We start from the raw sequence: 21,265 nt of genomic DNA on the forward strand, positions 1-21,265 counted from the left end.
CCCTTCACTATGGTCAGATTGTTTTTATCTGACAGAACTGGGCCATTCCCACAACTAGAATACTAAGGGATAGTAGCATGAAATTTGATGAGCCTTAGTAATGAGTTGGATTTGAGTCTCCTTGATTACTAGTCAGCTTAACCCCATTCTAATTAGCTTTTACTCTACCTCTGCCCTTGATTTATTGCAGGTTCCCCTACACGTGCTTCTTTGGGCTTCAGTACGTGTTGAAGAGATGGCTGGTTGGGCCTGTGGTGACTCAGGAGGCCATTGATGAAGCCAAAAGGATCTACTCCGCTGTGTATAGGAAGGATGGCATTTTTAACGAGGCTGGATGGCAGCAAATAGTGGACGTGAGCTACTTACCCCTTACCTCTCTAGGTCTAACTCTGTATGTGCTTTCCTCTATATGCTTTTCACACACACCAATAGACAAGCAAACGTATACCAGTAGTATAACAGCGCCCATTACTACGCATGCGTAGTAATGGGCATGCCCTCAAGCAATTCCCTCCCCCCCCTTTCCTCCTCCCACCCTGCCCACTACTACGCTGTGCTTAGTATTGGGCATTCCCTTTACTACGCATTAGTAGTAACGGGCATGCTCTCAAGCAATCCCCCCTTCCTTCTTCCACCTTGCCCAATACTAAGCCATACCCAGTACTACGTGCATTATTTTGGGCATGCCCACAAGGAATCCCCCCCTCCTCCTGCTATTGTTAGGCCACACGTCCTGTGTCCAAACTACGCAGGCTGAAGAAGTTTACTCACGAGAGCACACACGTCCAGCTTGTACAGTAGTTACTTGGAAAATGTCCAAAGGAAGGCGAGACCAAAGTGAGTGAGTGGCCTTGACCAACTTTCATACCCGAGAAACTTTCACCTAGCGAAATTCTCTCTCTCTCTCTCTCTCTCTCTCTCTATCTCTCTCTCTCTCTCTCTCTTCATTTTGTTTTCTCCCTAATTTTTTCATATCTTCTCTGTTACCACAGTCAGAATCACTATACAACTAAAATTAATCTCTCCATCTATCTATTGCCAGACGCCCCAGCCCCGCACGGGGTGGCCACAAACAAATCGCCTCCACGTCGCCCTGTCTCCCGCCATTTCACTGCCCTGCTCCCAACTGACACCCTCCTCTCTCATATACCTCTCCATTCCATCCCTCCATTTCATCCTCGGCCTCCCCCTCCCTCCCCTCCTCCACCTCACTCACATACACTCTCCTTGTCAGTGTCTCACCCTCCATCCTCTCCACATGGCCAAACCACCTCAGTGTGTTCCTCATAACGCTTCCTATCACATCCACATCAACACCACAACGCTCCTTTATATCCTCATTTGTCAGCCTGTCTCTCCATGTGACTCCACAGGCTCCTCTTAAATAACTCATTTCCACTGCTCTCACTCTTGACTTGTGTCCTTCCAACAACGTGCAAGCTTCACTTCCATACGTTAGAGTTGGTATCACAATACTGTCATGTAATAACTTTTTCACTGCCATGTTCACTTCCCTGTTTCTTATCACTGCTTTCAAGGAACCAGCAACCTGTCTTCCTTGTTGTACCCTTTCAAGCACTTCACCCTCGAAACTTCCATCTTTACTCATCACACTCCCCAAGTACTTAAACGTACTCACATTTTCCATTTCCTCATCATCCAACCTTACTGTACATTCACTGACATCACCTCTCTCAAACACCACTATTATTACCACGATTGGAAAAATTATTTCTCTGTCTGTCTGTCTGTCTGTCTGTCTCTCTCTCTCTCTCTCTCTCTCTCTCTCTCTCTCTCTCTCTCTCTCTCTCTCTCTCTCTCTCTCTCTCTCTTTCATTCCGTTTTCTCTCTAATTTCTTCTTATCCTCTCTGTTACCACAGACAGAATCACCATACAGCTACATTTAACACCACCGCCACTATTACCTGATTTAGGATACGCCTTTTCATGCAAAGGACAAATCAAAACAAAATGAAACATTCGAAGGCATTTATTAAGAATGATTTCATACTGCATACATACTAATCCTGGACATACAAGGCACTGTCCATCACTCAGGTGCAATAGGTCTGCACATTTAAAGCAAAATATGAGTATCTTGTATGGGTCAGACATTGTTTCCAAATGTTCATCACACCACAGTTCAGCTAGAGGGGATTTCACATACTGTAGCTATGCTCGAGTTTGATAGCAGTCCATAGGTCACATCCCGGGTTTGTGCCTAAGGAAAATACAAAATGTACAATAAATCACACTTAGATACATTAAAGCAAACACTTCATGAGTCCCTCCTCAAAGATACCTTACCCACTCTGGTATCCCATTTTCCATAGATATCTGTTGGAGCCTCACCTCCAGAGGTTAATTCCATCTCTTGATTATTACCAAGTACTTTCATTCACCCAGCTATCACCATTTATGGAACTGCAAGGTTTACTACTTGCCAATAAGTAGTGACTGCACTCTTCAGTGAAGATTCTTGCACAGGTAAAAAGCACATTCTTTGTAAGTATATTTATTCCGACAGAAAGTGCGCTGGCACTCAGGGAGAAGCATAGGAAAGCATTTATACACATACTTTAGTAGCCGTTTTTCATTCTCGACATAATTATGTTTACAGAACTGTTTTTTTTTTTTTTTTTTATCATCATCAATCAGGCTACACTCTCTGTACATATGACATGTATGAAAAATTATACATAGGCCCCGCAATCATAAGAAGAAGCACTCTGCAGGCGGTAGGGTTGTGTGCCCAGTTTAAATGTTTTATGATTTCTTTAAAGTGTTACAAAATGTTCAGAGTACTGGTTAGGTAGAAGACTATATGAACCAAGGAAATATATAATGTGATCCTCCATGAAGAAACCAACCCAGTGACCCATTTCTCCAGATTTTAAAGTGGGTAATATGTTAGCGATGATAAACACAGGCCCAAGTTTGTTCAGGTTTTTCATATGTATCATTTCATCAGCTGCAATCCCCCCCCCCAACCCCACCCCCAGAATTGTTTAACACAGTGTGGGGGTAAATTTTACGAATCACAGTTTCGAGTTGTGGTTCATTCATTTTTCTTTCAAGCAGTGACATCAGAATATATCTGCCGATCATTATTTATTCTTAGAATTCCTTGAGTGTCACCAAACATCGTATATATATATATATATATATATATATATATATATATATATATATATATATATATATATAATGTGTATTTTGCCCCTGTGGGTAGGAGGGTTTCAAGAATACTCCCCCAGTATCCCTGCTTCTTGTACGAGGCGATTAAAAGGGTTGGTGGTGGGTTAGTGCCCCACCCCGTAAAAAGAACTAACTAAAAAAGCGAATAAATCGCCTCGGACCCGGACGGACCATACGTTGACGACTAAGGAACGGACAAAGGACATTCTTAGGGTGGGAACGTGGAATGTGAGAGGAGTGAATGATGAAGTGAAAGAGAGAGATTGTTCAGGTGCTTGAGGATGCAAAAGTGGATATATGTGGATTGACTGAAACTAAATGGGAAGATGAAAGGATGAGAGAATGGGAATATGGTTTAGGTATATGTGCGGGAGTCAATGAGAATGAGAGGGCAAGAGAGGGAGTATGTCTGATGATAAGCAAGAAGTGGAAGGAGAATATAAAAGAGTATGGAACAGTGGGTGCAAGGTTTGTATGGGTGAGGATGAAAGTAGGTATACAAGCGTGGGCGATTGTATGTGTGTATGCCCCGACAGAGGATCGAGTGGCAGGAGTGAAAGATGAGTTTTGGGCGAGAGTAGAAACGTGTATGGACAAGTTTGAGAGGAGCGAGAGAGTGCTGTTGATTGGAGACATGAATGGCAAAATTGGGAATGTACGAGTGGATGGAGTGGTTGGTCAGTGGGGTGTGCCAGCTGACGTAGATGGGAATGGAAGTGCTTTGGTGGACATCTGTGCTTGTAAGGGGTTGGCAATAGCCAACACCTTCTTTCGTCATAAGATGATCCACCGGTATACATGGAGAGTAATGAGGAGGATGGATGGTGAACTTGTTGAACGAAAGGCAATGATAGACTACGTGTGTGTGGATAAGCGAATGAGAAGACAAGTGTTGGATGCAAGAGTGTGGAGAGGGTGGGGGAATGGAGTCTCGGACCATCACTTAGTGATGGCCAAGGTAGAGCTGCAAAGAAAGTGGTTGAGGAGACAAAGAGGAAGACAGGAAGAAGCAGCTCCTGTGAGAAGAGTGGAGAAATTGCAAGATAGTGAGAAAATGACAGAGTATAAGAGCATAGTGGAAGAAAGATTGGGAAGGTATGAGCTAGAGCAGATGGAAGGGGTGGAAGACGTATGTAAGATATTCACAGAAGAGATAGGTGCAGCGTGTGAGGCGGTTTGTGGAGTAAGGAGGAGATGCAAGGGTGTGCAAGGGACAGCATGGTGGAATGATGAGGTGAAACGAGCTGTGGAACAAAAGAAGAAGGCATATAGTGAATGGTTAGTGAGTAGAGGTAGGGGAGAAGATGAGAGAGAGAAGAGAGAGGTATATGTGAGCAGGAGAAGGGAGGTTAAGAGCCTGGTGAAGGAGCGTAAGAAGAAAGTGGATGAAGAGTTTGGGAGGAATCTGAGTGTGAAATGGAGGGAGAGTAAGAAATTGTTTTGGAAGGAGGTAAAGAAAATAAGGCAGTGTGAAAGAGGAAATAGTAGGGGAGTGAAAGATAGGAATAATAGATTGTTGGTGGAGAAGAGAGAGAAATTGAGGAGATGGAAGGAGCACTTTGAGGGTTTGTTGAATGTAGAGAGTGAGAGCAGTGCGAGTATAAGTGGTTGGGGAATGGCTGGGAGAAGAAGAGATGAGAGGAGGGAGGAAGAGATCAGTAGGGCGGAAGTAGTGGAAGCGATGAAGAAGATTAAGTTGGGAAAGGCCCCAGGAATTGATGGAGTGTTTGGTGAAATGCTTAGGTATGGGGGTGAGATTGTTGTGAGGTGGATATGGAAGTTGTGTAGATTGGCTTGGGAAGAGGGAAGGGTTCCAAAGGACTGGAAATCAGGTATAATTGTTCCTCTATACAAAGGAAAAGGGGAGAGAGAAGTATGTTGTAACCATGGGGGTATTTGCCTTCTTAGTGTGACTGGTAAAATATGTGGTAGAATACTCATTGATAGGGTTAGGCATATGACAGAGGAGCTAGTTGAAGAAGAACAAGGGGGATTTACGAAGGGAAAAGGGTGTGTAGATCAGATATTTGTTCTAAGATGTTTAGTGGAGAAGTATCTAGAGAAGGGAAGGAAAGTGTATGCTGCCTTCATGGACTTGGAGAAAGCTTATGACAGAATAGATAGGCAAGGTATGTGGAAGGTATTAAGAATATATGGAGTGGAGGGGAAATTGTTGAGTGTTGTGAATAGTATGTACGAGGGAGCTAGGGGTACGGTGCGAGTGAATGGTGAGCTGAGTGAGTTCTTTGCTCTCAATGTGGGACTGAAACAGGGTTGTGTGATGTCTCCATGGCTGTTTAATATATACATGGATGGGGTTGTAAAGGAAGTGCAGGGTAGGGCAGTGGATGTGGGGGTGGCTCTAATGAATGAGGGTGAGATTTGGAAGACTCCGGTGTTGCTGTTTGCTGATGATACAGTACTGTTGAATGAAGATGATTGAGAGTTGCAAGGTTTGGTGAATGAATTTGGGACAGTGTGTAGGAGGAGGAATCTGAAAGTTCATGTAAACAAAAGTAAAGTTATGGTGTTTGAGAGGAATGAAGTCAAGAGTGTGCAGTGAGGTTAGATGGTGAGGATATGGAGAATGTGAGTGCATTCAAGTACTTGGGTAGTGTGATGAGTAAGGATGGAACTTTGGGGGATGAAGTGCGTGAAAGGGTACAGCAGGGAAGGAAGGTTGTTGGTACACTGAAAGCAGTGAAGAGAAATAGGGAGGTGAGTATGGCAGTTAAGAAGTCACTGCATGATAGTATTGTGATCCCTACCCTGAGGTATGGAAGCGAGGCATGGACCTTGCAAGAGGGGAACAAGTCAAGAGTGAGAGCAGTGGAAATGAGTTACTTGAGAGGAGCATGTAGAGTGACGTGGAGGGACAGGTTGACGAATGAAGAAGTAAAGGAATGCTGTGGGGTGGATGTGGATGTGGTTGAGAAGATTAGGAGAAAATCACTGAGGTGGTTTGGACATGTGAAGAGAATGGAGAATGAAAGACTGACTAAGAGGGTGTATGTAGGTGAGGTGGAGGGAGGGAGAGGGAGAGGTAGACCGAGGGTGGAGGAATGGAGTTGAGAGGTATATGAGGGAGGGGGGGATGAGTTGGGGGGAGGGTGGTCAAATGGTGGGTGACAGAGCGACTTGGAGGCGTTTTGTCTGCGGCCATCCTTTGCGGCATTAGGGCGTCGGGCTATATATATATATATATATATATATATATATATATATATATCCCATTGGAGCCTGGTGTCCGGAATATTGGACAGAACTGGGATTTTTCAAGTTTTTATAAAGTAGGGAACCCCCGGGTAGGGACCTATGAGCTTTGCGACTATGAGCCGATAGGCGGAGGGCGGTACGCTTAGTGCCCACCCAGCGCCATGCCTCGCCCAGCACCCCTGGGATCCAATGGGTTAATGACTGGCAACCTGTCAGTCTATTTAACCCATTGGAGCCTGGTGTCCAGAATATTGGACAGAACTGGGATTTTTCAAGTCTTTATAAAGCAGTGAACCCCCGGGTAGGGACCTATGAACTTCCTGACTATGAGCCGATAGGCGGAGGGCGGTACGCTTAGTGCCCACCCATCGCCATGCCTCGTCCAGCACCCCTGGGATCCAATGGGTTAAATATATGAGAGCCTCTGTGGTACAGTTGTAAAAGTGTGCGTGTTCGTACACTGAAGAAAGAGGGTTCGCGCCCCGCCAGGGTAATAAACTTTGGGAGAGTTCTTCAGGCCACGTACTGCACTGGCGGACACAAGGGGTGCTGTGGTTGAACCAGTGTCGCTTATTATAAAGTATGCTTGCACCCAGTCGGCTGGCGCGGGCCGATTACACTTGGTTCACAGACTACATACACATCCAAAGCCACTCCAACACTATAATTACACTTACAAGCACTTCTCACCCTACATACAATCTCTACTAGACAGCCTAAGCTACTACATTGGCTGTATCGTCCCCACTTCGGTAGGGATAGGCCGGTCCTGCACTGGACACAGAAACGGCTGATGAGATTATATATATATATATATATATATATATATATATATATATATATATATATATTCTCAGATTTCTTGTGCATTCAGGATCAGTTGCATCTTTAAGATCCTTAGGTAATAGGTCTAAACCTAAAATCATTCTTCCCTTGGTATAAGCCTCATAGTTAAGTGATCTCGAGTGAGACCTAGAACCTTCGGGGTGTAATGGTACAATGATGTGAACTGATAAGGAAATGAGACTGTTAAGTTAAACAGACTTTTGTTGACTCGTACAGCCAGCCTTGACAACTCAGCATGAGTCATATACAAAGGATTGTTATTATACGATCCAGAAAAAGCCCCTATATCAACTATGCACAAATACAGTTCGCTTGGAATACAGTTCTTCCAAGGGTTGTCAACAGTAATTGAAAACTGATTTTGAGCAATGACATATGATTTTACCACTTGCATATTATACACATACTCCACAAACGAGCCTGGATCAGATAATGAAGCATTAAGTGCAAATATAGCCGCCGGCTGAGGAAAGACACGAGTAATCCACAGTTTACACAAATCTATTGGGAGCTTCATATTGCCCCCATTTTGATGAGTGTTGATGATAAAACTTGGATTAGCAAATTCAAATTGAAATATTGACGTCAACGTTATCAGTTAAATATCCATCCAACCGATTTAAGTCCATCAGTCGTGGACTACATAGATGCGGTCCCAGTTCCTTAGTTAGATTAAGAAACCTTTTCCCCTGATCACTGAGGCCAACAAAATGGTCATCAGTATAAGCATCTATCCAACTACCACTTCCATCATGAAGTAAATAACAATTTTTACCAATAGTCCCTTCTTTGGAGGGACTAAATGTTGTGGGCAATTTTATGAAGGCCGCATAATTATGCATATAGTTATTTTCAACCTTAATCCCACTTAAAAACACAGATGCAGACTTAAATACTGTATGTAATACTGCTCACAAACATCATCTTATCATCTTCTATGTGTACGGAAGTCCCGTCTGCTTTTGTAACTCGCAATTTCAGCTCGAAGCCTAGAGTGCTTATATCAATGAAAGACCCATCAGCTCTAGGTATGCGAAATTGTACATATCTATCAGTTATTTTTTTGATCAAAGCCTGCATTTATGAGTAGAACATCCATGTCCTGCTTTGAAGCAGTTGATGATTCTATCATTCGAACTTTGTGAGGACGAGAAAACATTTCTGATATGGTAACCGAATAATTGGTGAGAGGGGATTTTACTCATACTCGCTAAGCAACATCAAGAGACATGTTACCAGAATCAAATCACTATTCTGAGTAAGCAATATTAAGTCAGATACATCCTTTTAATAAAATTTATGTAATTTCTGTCTTCGTTTTGATTTTCGTTTACGTCCACCCGTCATGCTAGCACTTTTAGCGACACCTTTCAGGGCTGTAATACCTCTCTGTTTCTGAGAGTCCTTCAGATTTGCCTTGCCACTAGATACATCCTCGAGTACACCTCGTCCCATACCTAGAGCTTCAGGAACTACTTTTTTTGTAAAAAAAAAAAAAAAAAAAAAAGGAATTACCCGTTTCCCTATGCCTTTGAAAGTCAAAAATACCAATCTCCCGTTGGTGGTATATGGGACTCCTAAAAGTAGTTATATCACTTAGAGCTCCACCTCGTCTGAGTAGGAATGGGTCTTTGAGTAGTAACGAGAATTCGTCTTCGGAAAAAAGAATCAGGGTAGTACGCATCATGATGTCAAAAATGATGAGTTTGTAAACATCTTTAACTACGTCATATATATTAAACACAGGTAACACTGCCTTCAAAGTATATTAGTCCACCATTCTGATTAATTTTTATGCCAACACTTTCTGTGGTTGAACTACTAACTGTTTTGTACATTATAGGAATAACATCCTTACTCGTGACATCATTCGGTAGGGGTATAGCATCAAGGATATTCAAAATTTGCCCCCCGAATCGTGAAGCATTAACGAGGTCAGAGTACACATTGGAACCATCAGATCTGGGTGGATATGGACCTATAACTTTAAGAGGATTGGGATTCGAGGATGAAGGATTTTTCTTTTCAATTTTTGAAATACCAAATATCGAACTCTGGGCTCAAACCCCAGCACTTTGGCAATTTGAGGAGCAAACTCCATTGATAACTCGGTGTGTATACGATCTGCATCAGCCTCAAATATCACTGTTGGATGACAACCTTTTATATGTTGTAATCATAGTGTAATATCTGCTGGTAAAGGAAATAATGAGCATACGTTTCTTGAACAATTTCCTGGAGTTCTTACAGCATTTTGTAGTTAATGGATTCGATTATAGATACTAAACTGCGAGAGCTCAAGTTGGAATCAATATTTGTTTCAGGTATATAATTATAAAAATTGTACTTTTAATCTTCCTTTTCAGATCTCTTGATTCGTGGATGAAAACCAATTTTACACTCTGGATCACCATTTCTGAGACATTAATAATGTTTTGGAAATAAGATATTACTTAATCCAAATTCATATTCATGATTTGGATCCGATTCTGAAAGTTTGTTGTGGTATTATCTGGGTAAATATCTCCACTTGCAATGAACGAGACATAGAGGTATATGGCATAAGTGTCTTTCAGTGCAATCTCTGTTCCCTCGTAGAATATGTACTAACAAAAATACTATATACAATTGTTTTATAGGTAAAGAACACTGGTGATTTGTATCTCTTGGTTTTTACTTTATTAACGACTTACGAATTTCTATCAACCAAAAAACATAACAGTACTTAGAATTACATAATATTACCCAGGACATCTTACAGGCTACTATGACTAAATGCGAGTGATGAGACGGGTGGGTGGTGAACTGAATGAAAGGAAGGCAATGATTGATTATGTGTGTGTGGATGAAAGGATGCGAAGATGTGTAATGGATGCAAGAGCTTATAGAGGCTGGGGGAGTGGACTTTCTGACCACTACTTAGTGGTGGCCAGAATTAGGTTTCAAGTAAGATGGAGGAATAGAAGGGAAAGACGAGAGGAAGGAGTAGTTGCAAAGAGAGTGGAAAGGTTACAAGAGGATGAGAAAAAGGCAGAGTATAAGAGAGAAGCGGAAGAACGATTGGGCAAATATGAAATGGAGCAGATGGGAGACGTGGAAGGTGTGTATAGGATATGTACAGAAGAAATATGTGCAGCATGTGTTGTGGTGTGTGGAAGGAAGAGAAGACGGAGGGGGGTGCAAGGAACAGCGTGGTGGACTGAAGAGGTGAGACAGGCTGTGGCACAAAAGAAGAAAGCATACAATGAATGGATGAGAAATAGGGGCGTGGAAGAAGTTGAGAGGCGGAAGAGAGAGTTATATGTAGTAAGAAAGAGAGAGGTGAAAAGATTAGTAAGAGAGAGTAAGAAGAAAGTGGATGAGGAATTTGGAAGGAATTTGAGTGTAAAGTGAAGGGACTGTAAGAAAATGTTCTGGAAAGAGGTGAAAAGAGTAAGACAGGGTGGAAGTGAAGTTAGCAGGAGAGTGAAAGATCAAAATGGTAGATTACTAGTGGAGAAGGGAGAGAAAGTGAGCAGATGAAGAGAACACTTTAAGGAATTGTTGAACATACAGGATGGAAGTAATGCGAGTATAAGTGGCTGGGGAATGGCTGGGAGAAGGAGGGAGGTGAGAAGACAGGAAGAAATCAGTAGGATAGAAGTTGTGGAAGCAATGAAGAAAGTTAAATCGGGGAAAGCCCCAGGAATTGATGGAGTGTGTGGTGAAATGCTGAAGCATGGGGGAGAGATAGTAGTAGAATGGATGTGGAAGATGTGCATATTGGCCTGGGAGGAAGGTAGAGTCCCGGAGGATTGGAAGTCAGGTATAATTATTCCCTTGTACAAAGGAAAAGGGGAAAAAGAAGTGTGTGGTAATCATAGGGGCATTTGTCTTCTTAGTATAATAGGAAAAGTGTATGGTAGGATAATTACTGGTAGAGCTAGAGAAAGAACAGAGAAATTAGTTGGAGAAGAACAGGGAGGCTTTAGGAAGGGAAGAGGTTGTATAGATCAGATATTCATTCTTAGATCTTTAGTGGAAAAGGCTTTAGGAAGGGAAGAGGTTGTATAGATCAGATATTCATTCTTAGATCTTTAGTGGAAAAGTTTCTAGAGAAGTTAAAGAAGTTGTATGCGACTTTCATGGATTTGGAGAAAGCATATGACAGGGTGGATAGACAAGGATTGTGGAAAGTGTTAAGAATATGTGGAGTAGATGGGAAGTTGTTGAATGCTGTGAAGAGTATGTACGATGGTGCGAAGGCTGCAGTGCGTGTGGATGGTGAACTAAGTGAATTTTTCTCTTCGAAAGTTGGGTTGAAACAGGGATGTGTCTTGTCTCCATGGTTGTTCAATCTGTACTTGGATGGGGTAATACAAGAGGTACAAGGTAGGTAGTGGATGTTGGAGTGGCCCTGGTGAGAGAGGATAGTGTTTGGAAACTCCCTGTACTGTTGTTTGCAGATGATACTGTGTTGTTGAGTGAAGACGAAGGGGAGCTGCAAAGCTTGGTGGATGAGTTTGGGAGAGTGTGTAAGAAACGGAATCTAAAGGTGAATGTAGGAAGAGTAAAGTGATGGTCTTTGAGAGAGGTGAAATCATGAATGTACAGCGAGGTTGGATGGTGAGGAATTGGAAAATGTGAGCACGTTTAAGTACTTGGGTAATGTGATGAGTAAGGATGGAGGTTTGGAGGGTGAAGTGCTTGAAAGGGTACAGCAGGGAAGAAAGGTTGCTGGTTCTTTGAAAGCAGTGATAAGAAACAGGGAAGTGAGCATGGAAGTGAAAAAGTTACTACATGACAGTATTGTGATACCAACTCTAACGTATGGAAGTGAAGCTTGGACGTTGTTGGAAGGACACAAGTCAAGAGTGAGAGCAGTGGAAATGAGTTATTTAAGAGGAGCCTGTGAAGTCACATGGAGAGACAGGCTGACGAATGAGGATATAAAGGAGCGTTGTGGTGTGGATGTGGATGTGATAGGAAGCGTTATGAGGAACAAACTGAGGTGGTTTGGCCATGTGGAGAGGATGGAGGGTGAAAGACTGACGAAGAGAGTGTATGTGAGTGAGGTGGAGGGGGGAAGAGGGAGGGGGAGGCCGTGGATGAGATGGAGGGATGGGGTGGAGAGGTATATGAGAGAGGGGGTGTGAGTTGGGAGCAGGGCAGTGAAATGGCGGGGGACAGGGCGACTTGGAGGCGATTTGTTTGTGGCCACCCCAAACGGGATTGAGGCGTCTGGCAATAGATAGACAGATAATTAAGAGTGGATATGCATTAGTTTTGACAAAGTCTTAATTTCTAAGTAAATCTGTTTCAGAACTGAGAAGTATGTACCATCGCCCCAAAACACCTTACAGACTACTATCAGTAATCAGATTTGGGTATGCTTAGTTTTGATAAATCTTAATTTTTTAAGTAGAATAGAGGTTAGTAATTTGCCAACAGTGTCTACTTTCATTTTAAATCTGGATCGATCAATTGCCTTTTTAATAAAACAGCTTCCATTTCTGGCTTCTTGCCAGGCAAGGGAATCTTCATGTATATTTAATATGGTAACATTTTCATTTGTATTCGTTTTTTATGATACCGAATGGTTCCGCTTCCTCTGAGGCTGCTCCTGATCTTTTTCGCGAGTCTTTGCGTTGTCCATGGTGGTGGTGCTGCTGCAGTGGTTCATGCTGGAGGAGGGATAGTAACACTGGATCCTTCTCCCACACCTCCTCGTAGGGAGGAGGCTGTGGTAGAGGTTGTGGTTGTTGTGGTGGAAGCTGTGGTAGTGGTTGTTGTGGTGGAAGCTGTGGTAGTGGTTGTTGTGGTGGACGCCACTTGCATACTCCGGCTTCGGGTTTAAGAACAGAGACATTTCTCCTATCAACAACTGTACAATTTATGTTGATACGTTTGCAATACTTTGCCAGCTTTTTCAAAGCAAGGCAAATATTTTAAAGTCCATGTATCCCCACCCAAACCGCTAAAAGTTCCTGCGGGAATGTATAATTTTTTAAATGCCTAAATTGGGTAGGATAAGTTTTAGCTCTTCAATACACAGAGCTAAGCTTCACGCACGTCCACTCAGAGTGTCCAGTTGGAGACTCTGAATGTAATGATAGAAATTTTTAAAATTAACTTTTGGGGAGACTGGTTCGTCTTTTCTTCAGAGCCAGCTCCCCAGTGGGCTACTAAAGTAATTATAATGGGTCCGTTAGTTTCTTTGAAAATTCTGACAGACCCAACTTTATCTCGTGATTTGATTTGGGCTCTGTTTAGATTATTAAGGGGTTTTCGAGTGGAATAGAGATTAGCATAAAGGTACGTTTTAGAATTTACTGCACGAGGGCCATAATTACCTACGCCAACTGCATTCACAATATGACAAATGGCATTGTCACTGACATCATACTGATCGTCAGTTATTTTTCCATGCACTGTGTTTATGAAAGTACCCTCAGCCTCCCTCCTGCTCCTTTAAGTGTGAATGAGTGTAGGGAGTGAATTATGGTGCTGAGCTCCTGCGAGGCCTCCATTATGGGGAGCGGTAACCATCAAACTCACTCACTCATCTGTTTCAAGGCTGTAACTGGGAGGGGAATTCCCCCTTTCTACTTTTTTTTTTTTTTTTTTTTTCCTAGGTGGGTAAATTACAAATCTTGTCGTTCGGTTTGGAGATCATCCAGTAAAGACTTGACAGACAATAATTGGAGAGCCACCTCTCTGTAGCGGTGGTATTGTTGTTGATAATAATGGAATTGAATGTCTATATCCTTATCATTTAGATTATGAGTGGAAACATCTAAATCTATTTCTTGCTTAGAGTAATCCTCTGTTAGATTTCCAACTAGTCTAAGTCTCAGAAAGGGAGTTGATAATCGTGGCCCTAAGTCAAGCAAGAACATAACCAAACATATTCCTCTTAATCTACCATGGACTTGAAAACCTCTCCTACAGATATCCATACCGCTTGATCCCAAGGCAGACTGTTCTTGCATTCTGTAATGAATGACTTAATATGGGTCTCACCTCTTAAAGCTTTGCTTTATTTTTTGATGAGATGTGGCCTCACCCCCAGATAGTTTTTTTCTTTGCCTTTGGATTCTTGATATAAGCCTCAGGTAAGTCAACAAGTTTCACCATAGTTCGTAAGTCAGTGGTTTTACCTGAGTCAAACGGATTGTTTCAAGTTACCCAGTACTGAATTACAATTATAACATTAATGTTGAGAATTAGAAACATCAAATTACCCATGTACCAACGTACGATCACCCAAACAAGTGATGACTTGCTCTTAAGTTCCGGACAAACTCCTTGGGTCTGGTCACGTTCACCTGATTAGGAATTAGGAGACACAAACAGTCTTTCCCTGCCCTGCAAACATTATCTATGGTGTAAAAAAACTAATCTTGTGAAAATATTATTTAAGTTTGGCGTTCATTTCTTTTTAGGCCAATAACAATAACTAAGTAAAAAGCGACATGTGGCACGTATCCACTCGTCGTTACGATTCATACCAGCAGTGTTACCAATGTAGCAATTTTCACGTTAAATTTAAAGGTTTTAAAAATCTAGCTAATAAAAATATATTTTCTTTGTATCTGGTGTTCTTTTAAAGTCCTGTCTAGCATTGTTTTCCTTAATATCCCTGTCTGGCGGATTTTTGCTACCTTTTTGAGACCAAACTAGCGGATATCTATGGTTTTCCTTTGGCAACACTGCGCGGAAGGCCTTACCAGGGTTGCCAGGTCGTTTTCTCTGTCAAATTACCCCGTAACGTAACATCGGATATATTTATCCAGAAAAACAGGGTGCCGCAGGGAAGTGTGCTTAGTCCCACTTTATTTAGCATTATGATCAATGATATTCTGTCATCAGCTCCCATCCCGAGGAATCTTAAATACTCGCTCTAAGCTGACGATTGTGCAATACGGCACTTTTCCCGTAATGCACAATTTTCGGCTGGGCGGATTCAAGCAGCCCTTCATTCCATCCACCAATGGGCCTTGCAGTGGGGATATAAGTTTTCCGTCCCTAAGTGTGCCGCTGTAGTCTTCACTAATCGTAACGTACCTAATTTGTGCTTAACTTTGGAAAATCAGACGGTACCTTTTCAAAATTCTGTAAAGTTTTTGAGAATACATTTTGATCGTCATTTGAACTTCAGAATTCATGTTAATACTTTGCTTGCTCGTTGTGATAAACCGTTAAATGTCCTCAAGTACCTAACGGGCACTACATGGGATTCCGACAGACTATCTTTATTAATAGTGTATAAGTCCCTTATTTGATCGAAGCTAGACTATGGTGCACAGGTGCATGGCTCGGCATCTAATGCCACGCTGAAAGGATTGGATGTATTGCAGAATAAATGTTTGCGAATGTGTCTTGGAGCCGTCCGGTGTACCCGTGTAGCTCATATGGAAGTGGAGGCGAATGTGCCTCCCCTCCGTATTTACCGTGACCACCTGGCATTATCGTATGGGTTAAGAACATCAAGGAAGAGTAATATCGGCAATGTGGCCTGTACCCCCCTGCATCAATACCACCATCTTATGCGGGAGGTGCGTCGGCCACTTGCTGTTCACCTCCACTTACTGACTCAGGAGCTTGGAGTGGACCTCAGTGACTATGACAAGTTGGTGTTTAAAAATATAGCGCCTCGGGAGCCATCCAGTTTTACTTTTGAAATGTCATGGCTCCCAGCACCCAAGCCAAGGCGACGGAGGCGGAGGTCCACCACTTGTTTCGTAATATCATCGTTTGTTGCTTGAGGTCCCACCATCGAGTGAATGTGTGGGTGCTAGTGTCTGGTTGACTGAAAGTGCCCTCAGGTATCGGTTACCAACTCATACATCTGTGTTTACCTCCGAACTTTTTGCTATCGACTTCTCTGCATGACTCATTTGTCTTATTTTTATATTAAAAATCAGCCCTTCTGTCAGTTGCGTCTTGCACTATGGACTCTCACGAGATCCAGGGCCGCATTATTAATAAATTGCATTCGTGCAACAAGTCCTTCACGCTGATCTGGGTGCCTGGTCGTTGTCGATTCTACGGCAATGAGCAGGCTGACTTACTTGCAAAGTCGGCTGTAGAGTTCGAGGAGACTTGGGATGTTCCCCTTGATCTACGGTCGAGTCTCTCTCGGAAAGAAATCAATAAATCTTCTATGGCAAGGTCAGTGGACGAGGCTTAATATTCCAACTTGTAAGCCGTACCTGGGCGACTGGGACACTCCCAACCGTAAAAGTCGCCTTGAAGAAAAAGTGTTGGCTCGTCTACGGCTTAATGCCACCATACTAATACACATGAAACCTTATATGGAAAGGTGATTCCCACCGCACTGTGACATCTGTGATGCGGTGTTATCTATCAGTCATGTCATCCTGTGTTGTCGGCGATTTATTTGTGAACGTGCCTCTCTTATAAATTACCGTGGCAGCAGACGTCCCCTTCTCCCTTTCCACCATCCTGGATGATGGGGACATTGTTATGATTGATAAATTGATGGCTTTCTTGAGAGAGACCGGACTGATCAGAGTGATGTGACTTTTTACTGTATGGTTATGGTTTTTATCAACTGTAAATATGTATATATTGTACTATTAATTATGGTTGATAGTTGACATATTTGAAACAGGTCCTCACACTGATCTATTTCTAATATTGATGTCCCTACATTAATCCCCTACATTAAACCCCGTTCCTCGACTGACAGTCACCAACTGATGAGTGCAAGTGTGCAATATGGAAAAGTGTTGGGCATTTGCAGTCGATGGTACTTCACTTTTTGTACATATTATGCAAATATATTTTACCGTCTTGTTTAAGTTGTTCTAATTAGGGTCGACAGCTGACGTATATGGAAATGTTGCTGACTTGTCTGGTTCCCTTTCATATACTGATGTCCCCTATATTAGGTTGTGCCTTGACTGACAGTCGCCAGGTGAGGAGTTCAGGTGTGTAATGTAGAAAGGTACTGCATATCTGCAGTCGATGGTGTTCGCTTGGTCAAGGTATTTTTACCATTAGTGTCGGTTTAGTTATTTGTCTCTTCAGGATTTAGTATACGTTAGCGATTTGTCTGTTAGGTGATATATATATATATATATATATATATATATGTGTGTGTGTGTGTGTGTGTGTGTATGTGTATGTGTGTGGTGTACGTGTGCTTGAAATTGTGTGTTTATGTGCATAGATGTGTGTGTGTGTGTGTATATATATATATATATATATATATATATATATATGGCCATAATGACCAGGGGCTTCGGCACCAATGGTAGATAGGCCTAAATAAAAAAAAAAGTGCCATAAATGGATTTTTTGCCAGAATACTCGTATTTCCCGAAAAACTGCCACTTTTTAATGGCACGAAATAATTGATGCCAAAAAAATTCCATAATTTGTAGCCGGTTTGCCATTTTGTGCCAGAAATTGCCAGAGATATCCAAATTTATCATGGGAGAATTAAAATTTAAAATTAAAACTTAAAAACTCTCCACTGCCATTATTTACTTTTTTAGATAATATAGGTAAGTACTCGCCACTGAGACAGAGCGGTGACTATTGATGGAGCGTGTGACATGTCTGGCTATACTGTAGATGTGAGGCTCAGCATATGTTATCATGTCCAGCTGCCTGCCCGCTCACTCAGTGACGGTGCCTTAGCCTCTCTCTGACTGAGCAGTCAGACACAAGAATTCGTCAGACTCAGTCACCGTCTCTCGCTTACTTGAGACTCTGAGCTGCAGTAAAACATGTGAAATGTATGGTTAATTTTCAGTTCTATTTTCATTTTTGTAAATTTAAAAAAAAACTGCCATTTTATTTTATTTTCTTGAATAAAGTATATCAAATATGTAGTTCATGTTCAGTTTTCTATTATAATTTTGTAATTGCCATAAAGACTGCCATTTTTCAAAACGAGTTTGCCAGGAAATGCCATAAATCACACTCATAGATGCCACACGAGTACTGCAACACCTGGCAACCCTGGACCTTACGTCAGGCAATCAGTATCAAACCATGGTTGTGGTGGTTGTGGGTGAGTGTATCGGCCTTTGTCACGATCCTCCCCCCTCCACCTTTTATACAATCCTTTTCGTCTGAAGTTCTCTTCATTGTGGCACTTGCTCTTGACTATCGTCTCCCTGTTTAGTTCTTTCATGAAGCTGATCTACCTGTTTTATTGCATGTTGGATACTCATCGTGTGAATAAAATTACCATTTTCCCCCCAGAAATTACACTAAACTGAATATCTGTAGATTAATTTGCTTCTTGATAACAACGCAGGTGGTTAAAGGTTGTTCTTGGGCACATGCAATAATTTGTTTGTCTTGGTCTTTTGTTCTGCTAGGTGAAATACTGGGTCGCGAGCCAGACACCACCACCCTAGGAGGAGGGTACAGGGAGATGACGGAGAGGCTCTTTTCACCTGCCGAGCCTTCTGGGCATAAACAACATATCTCCCCCATGACCTTATGCCCCTCTTCCCCGCAGCCAGACCACCGGGCAGTGTACAGTAAAAGTACACTACACTTCAGCGGCAGGAACACTCGTCAGAATCGGGGTGACACTTGCAGTGACAAGATCCCAAGCAGACGCTCGGGCGCCGAGTCCCCTGGATCGGCTTCCCTTTTGACAGAGGACTCAGAAGGAGCCTCAAGGGCTGCTATTTCTCCTAAGGAGCAGCAGATGAGACATCGCCGTCCACCAGTGTTGTCTCCAGGACAGGAGTCCCAGACCCAAAGGCCAGAGAGCAGCATCCGTCGGAGCTGTGGCCGTAGCCGGGTGTATCCATTGGGTGCCTTCTCCCTGCCTCCAGAACAAGGGCCGGAGAGCAGCATCCGTCGGAGCTGTGGCCATAGCCAGGCGTATCTATCGGGCGCCTTCTCCCTGCCCCCAAAACCTCAGCCAGAGAGCAGCCTCCGTCGGATCTGTGGCAATAGCCGGATATATCCATTGGGTGCCTTCTCTCCACCGCCAGGGTCTGTAGTGCCCAGAAGAGCCTCCCCCAACTCCTCTTGCCCTTCTGTCCCCCGTAGGAGCCCAGGCAGTGCCCAACGGGGCTACCTGATGGGGGGAAAGTCCCTTGGACCTCCCCCATCTAGCCCGGACCGGAGATCTGGTGGGGTGTCCACCCCCCGCCAAGTAGGTGAGCTAGCCCCTGGCCACTCTCCCTCCCCCCATCTCCAGGCTCCTGTAGAGGAAGGTACCTCTTGCCCCGTCCACCACTCTGGTGGCAGAGTAAAGTGCCCCTCTCCCCGCCCCTCTACACGAGAGGGCGGTTTCTGCTCCTTTTCAGGGACCCCACCAGAGACCAGAGCTGGCTTGATGTCCCTGAGGCCCAGTGTCCTGCCCTTGCAACTCCAGGTGTTGACGGACTCCTCCAGGACGAGAGGCCGCAGCTCACCCCTGCCGGCCCCCTCCTGACAAGGAGACCACAGCCCCCGGAGTCAGCAGGCCTACCCCGGTGCCAGCTGCAGTAGCTGAGGCACCCTCAGTTATGGTGGGCGCAGACCCTACCTGATGGCCACCTCTGTCAGATGAGACAGCAGCTCAGCCGGGGCGCCACCCTTCCCACAGCCGACCCTAGGAGCGGACCTCCCCAGGTCCGCCCTCAGTATCCCGACGACGCCTAAGGGCCAGCGCAGTGCAGTGCACCTCCTGGCCCTCTTCGGCCCTAGTCCAGAGAGCCCCACATCACCCAGGGCCTCTACAGAAAGAAGGTCACCCACCACACCACGCACCATCTTCTACGGGACTCGTGGTGACCCCACAGGCGACGTACCCCTGGAATACATTCTGGACAGCCCACCCCCAACACCCAGCTGCCGCTTGCGGTTCCTGGCGCATGGCCTCCTGTCCCCCGTGACCCGAACACTCCCCTCTGCCTCTTTCGTGAGTAAAAGACTCTTAGGTTGTTTGTCCCGTAGTGTCTGGGAAGCCCCTACCCCAGTGGACCTGCCCCCTCACCCCAGTATCTCCACCCCCAGTGTTACCTCCCCGTGCGAAATAGTGAACTTCCCACCAATAAGCTCATTTGCAGAGTGCATGGTGCTATGCCACGGGCCTCCCCGAAGTGTGACTATCCCCCCCCCGGTGTTACATACAGACAGACAGCATCAGTGCCACACCCCCTCCCCCCCTTTTGCTTTGGCCATATGAAGTGAATAGAAAGTGATATATGAGGTGTACTCCCAACTTCCTGTCTCGTAAAGAAGTCTAGATCACCATTCCTCCCCCTTCCTCTCCCCCCCCCTCTGCCCCCACACGTGGATAGATCGTGAATGCTATATCCTCTCGTCCTATGTAATGCACACATAGCATAAGGCTAGCTAGGATATCGTCTTTGTCACGCGGATGCATATAACAAGCATAGGAAGCCGGTTATGTTACACGAATATATACATATATATATATATATATATATATATATATATATATATATATATATATATATATATTGTTACATAGCCTATGATTTCATCATCCTTTGTGTAATTTTAACGCACAGTTGCTGCATGTTTGATCACGAGCGTGTTCTGCCTCAGTCCCCCCCTTCTACCGTTATAGTAGAGTAAGTCGTTCTCTCTGTTGTCCAGAGCGGGATTGTGAACTCTATGTCCCCATGGCTTCATTTGCGCGTCCTTATTACAAGTTGTATCAAGCTCTCCTGGCTCCTATATAATGAGCTCAGTCTCTGCATCATTGCCACTTAGATCTGCTCCTCATTTTGTTCACATCTCTGTCCTCCCCTGTACAGATATTATTATTGTGAGTGCTCAAGAAATCTCCAACCATCTAGCAGCTGTGTGTAATTTGAGTATAACTGTTGTTGCATTTTTTCTTGTACTGTGTAGCGTGGGTTTGATTTGTGGGCCTAGTGAAGTTTTTGTAATTCATGTATGGTTCTTTGTGTCAGTCATTTTTGATAATAGTTTGTATCTGTAATTATTTATCTGGCATTCACTGAGTATTATCTGGTATCTCATTTTATCAGGGCTGACTTAGATAAATTT

The 21,265-nt window shown here is 43.7% G+C and overlaps 1 protein-coding gene across 1 annotated transcript in view; it reads left to right on the plus strand.

Annotated features, from left to right (window-relative positions):
* Positions 1-21,265, plus strand: part of LOC145391625 (nicotinamide phosphoribosyltransferase-like) — a 385,561-nt gene that overhangs the window by 108,249 nt on the left and 256,047 nt on the right. The window contains exon 3 of the mRNA XM_080266164.1: positions 191-353. Coding sequence (XP_080122290.1) covers positions 191-353 — 163 coding nt within the window. The remainder of the gene's footprint in view (positions 1-190; positions 354-21,265) is intronic.

Source organism: Coenobita brevimanus, chromosome 19 (assembly GCF_032717465.1).
Source record: "Coenobita brevimanus isolate Jiangsu-jjx chromosome 19, ASM3271746v2, whole genome shotgun sequence".
NCBI lineage: Eukaryota > Metazoa > Arthropoda > Malacostraca > Decapoda > Coenobitidae > Coenobita > Coenobita brevimanus.